This window comes from Pterocles gutturalis, unplaced genomic scaffold (genome assembly GCF_000699245.1).
Source record: "Pterocles gutturalis isolate BGI_N339 unplaced genomic scaffold, ASM69924v1 scaffold35593, whole genome shotgun sequence".
NCBI lineage: Eukaryota > Metazoa > Chordata > Aves > Pterocliformes > Pteroclidae > Pterocles > Pterocles gutturalis.
Genome location: NW_010119203.1, coordinates 1 through 1,393, shown reverse-complemented (window position 1 = coordinate 1,393; position 1,393 = coordinate 1). Strand labels below are relative to the sequence as shown.

The 1,393-nt window shown below is 58.2% G+C and overlaps 1 protein-coding gene across 1 annotated transcript; it reads left to right on the top strand.

Moving 5' to 3' along the window:
• The first annotated feature begins 87 nt into the window (after nt 1-87).
• LOC104463968 (mas-related G-protein coupled receptor member H-like) lies at nt 88-1,005 on the top strand. The gene has a single exon (XM_010076500.1). It carries the CDS (start codon nt 88-90, stop codon nt 1,003-1,005), a length of 918 nt encoding a protein of 305 aa, XP_010074802.1.
• The last annotated feature ends 388 nt before the right edge of the window (nt 1,006-1,393 follow it).

The following is a 1,393-nucleotide window of genomic DNA, read 5'->3' as shown; positions in this document are numbered from 1 at the left end:
GCTGTGCCCCCAAGACACATCCTTCAGGGTCCCGCTGACCCCCCATCTGCTCTGACCACAGCTGGGGACCACGTCCCACCACCTGCCATGGATCTGAACCAGACGTCCCCACCTCCCACCTCACCCACACCAGAGACCGATGGTGATGACCTGTGCAGGTTCGAGGTCACCGACGTGGCCATCGACAGCGTCACGCTGCTCATCGGGCTCTGCGGGCTGGTGGGGAACGGGGCCGTCCTCTGGCTCCTGGGCTGCCGCATCCGCAGGAACCCCATCACCGTCTACATCCTCAACCTGGCCGTCGCCGACTTCACCTTCCTCCTCTTCTTGCTCACCTCCGCCCTCCTCTACATGATGGACAATGTCACCTGCTCCACCGTCGTGTCCTCGAGGTACCTGAGTTCACTTTTCCTGCTCTCGCTCTTCTCCTACAACATGGGGCTGTACCTCCTGACGGCCATCAGCATCGAGAGGTGCGTGTCCATCCTCTGCCCACTCTGGTACCGCTGCCGCCGTCCCCAGCGCTTGTCAGCCATGGTGTGCGCGCTGCTCTGGGTCCTCTCCATCACTGTCATTGCTATGGTGACGTCTCTGTGCCTGTTGCACGAGCATGAGCACTGCCGGGTGGCTCTCATCTCCATGTACGCCCTCAACTTCCTTATTTTTGCCCCAGCCATGGTCATTTCCAATGTGATCCTGTTCATTAAGGTCCTGTGTAGCTCCAAGCGACGCCAACCCAAGAGGCTCTACATTGTCATCTTCCTCACCGTCCTCTTCTTTCTCATCTTTGGGGTTCCCCTCAGCATCTGGAATTTCCTGCAGCAGTTCGGCTACAGCCTGGTGCCCACCCAGGTGGTTTTCCTCCTCGCCTGCATCAACAGCAGCATCAACCCCTTCATCTACTTCTTGGTGGGGAGCTGCCGGCGGCGCTGCTCCTTGGTGTCCTTCCAGGTGGCCTTCCGGAGGGTCTTCGAAGAGACAGGAGTCACTGTGATCTCCACCTAAGAGGCTGCTGTGCTCACACTGGCCGTGCTGCTCACCCCAGCTTCATGATCAGCTGCCCACCTGTGCTCCCAGCCGGGCCCACAGGTCACCTTCCTGCAGTTGTGTGTTGGGATGCATCCCATCCTTTATCCCATCCTCATCCCAATGCCTATCCCAATTTCTATCCCCACCCTGTCCTCATCCCTATCCCCACTGCCATCCCTATCCTTTATCCCATCCCTTATACAGTCCCTTTTCCCATCCCCATCCCATGGCCATCCCTTATTCCATCCCATCCCTTATCTCATTCCGTCCCTTATCCTATCCTATTCTATCCCACCCCTTCCTCATCCCCATCTCTTATCCCTTATCCCATCCCTCATCCCATCCCCATCCCCATCCCATCCCC

What these genes read in the sequence shown, in the direction of transcription:
- LOC104463968 (XM_010076500.1), top strand. Translation starts at nt 88, where the DNA reads ATGGATCTGAACCAGACGTCCCCACCTCCCACCTCACCCACACCAGAG.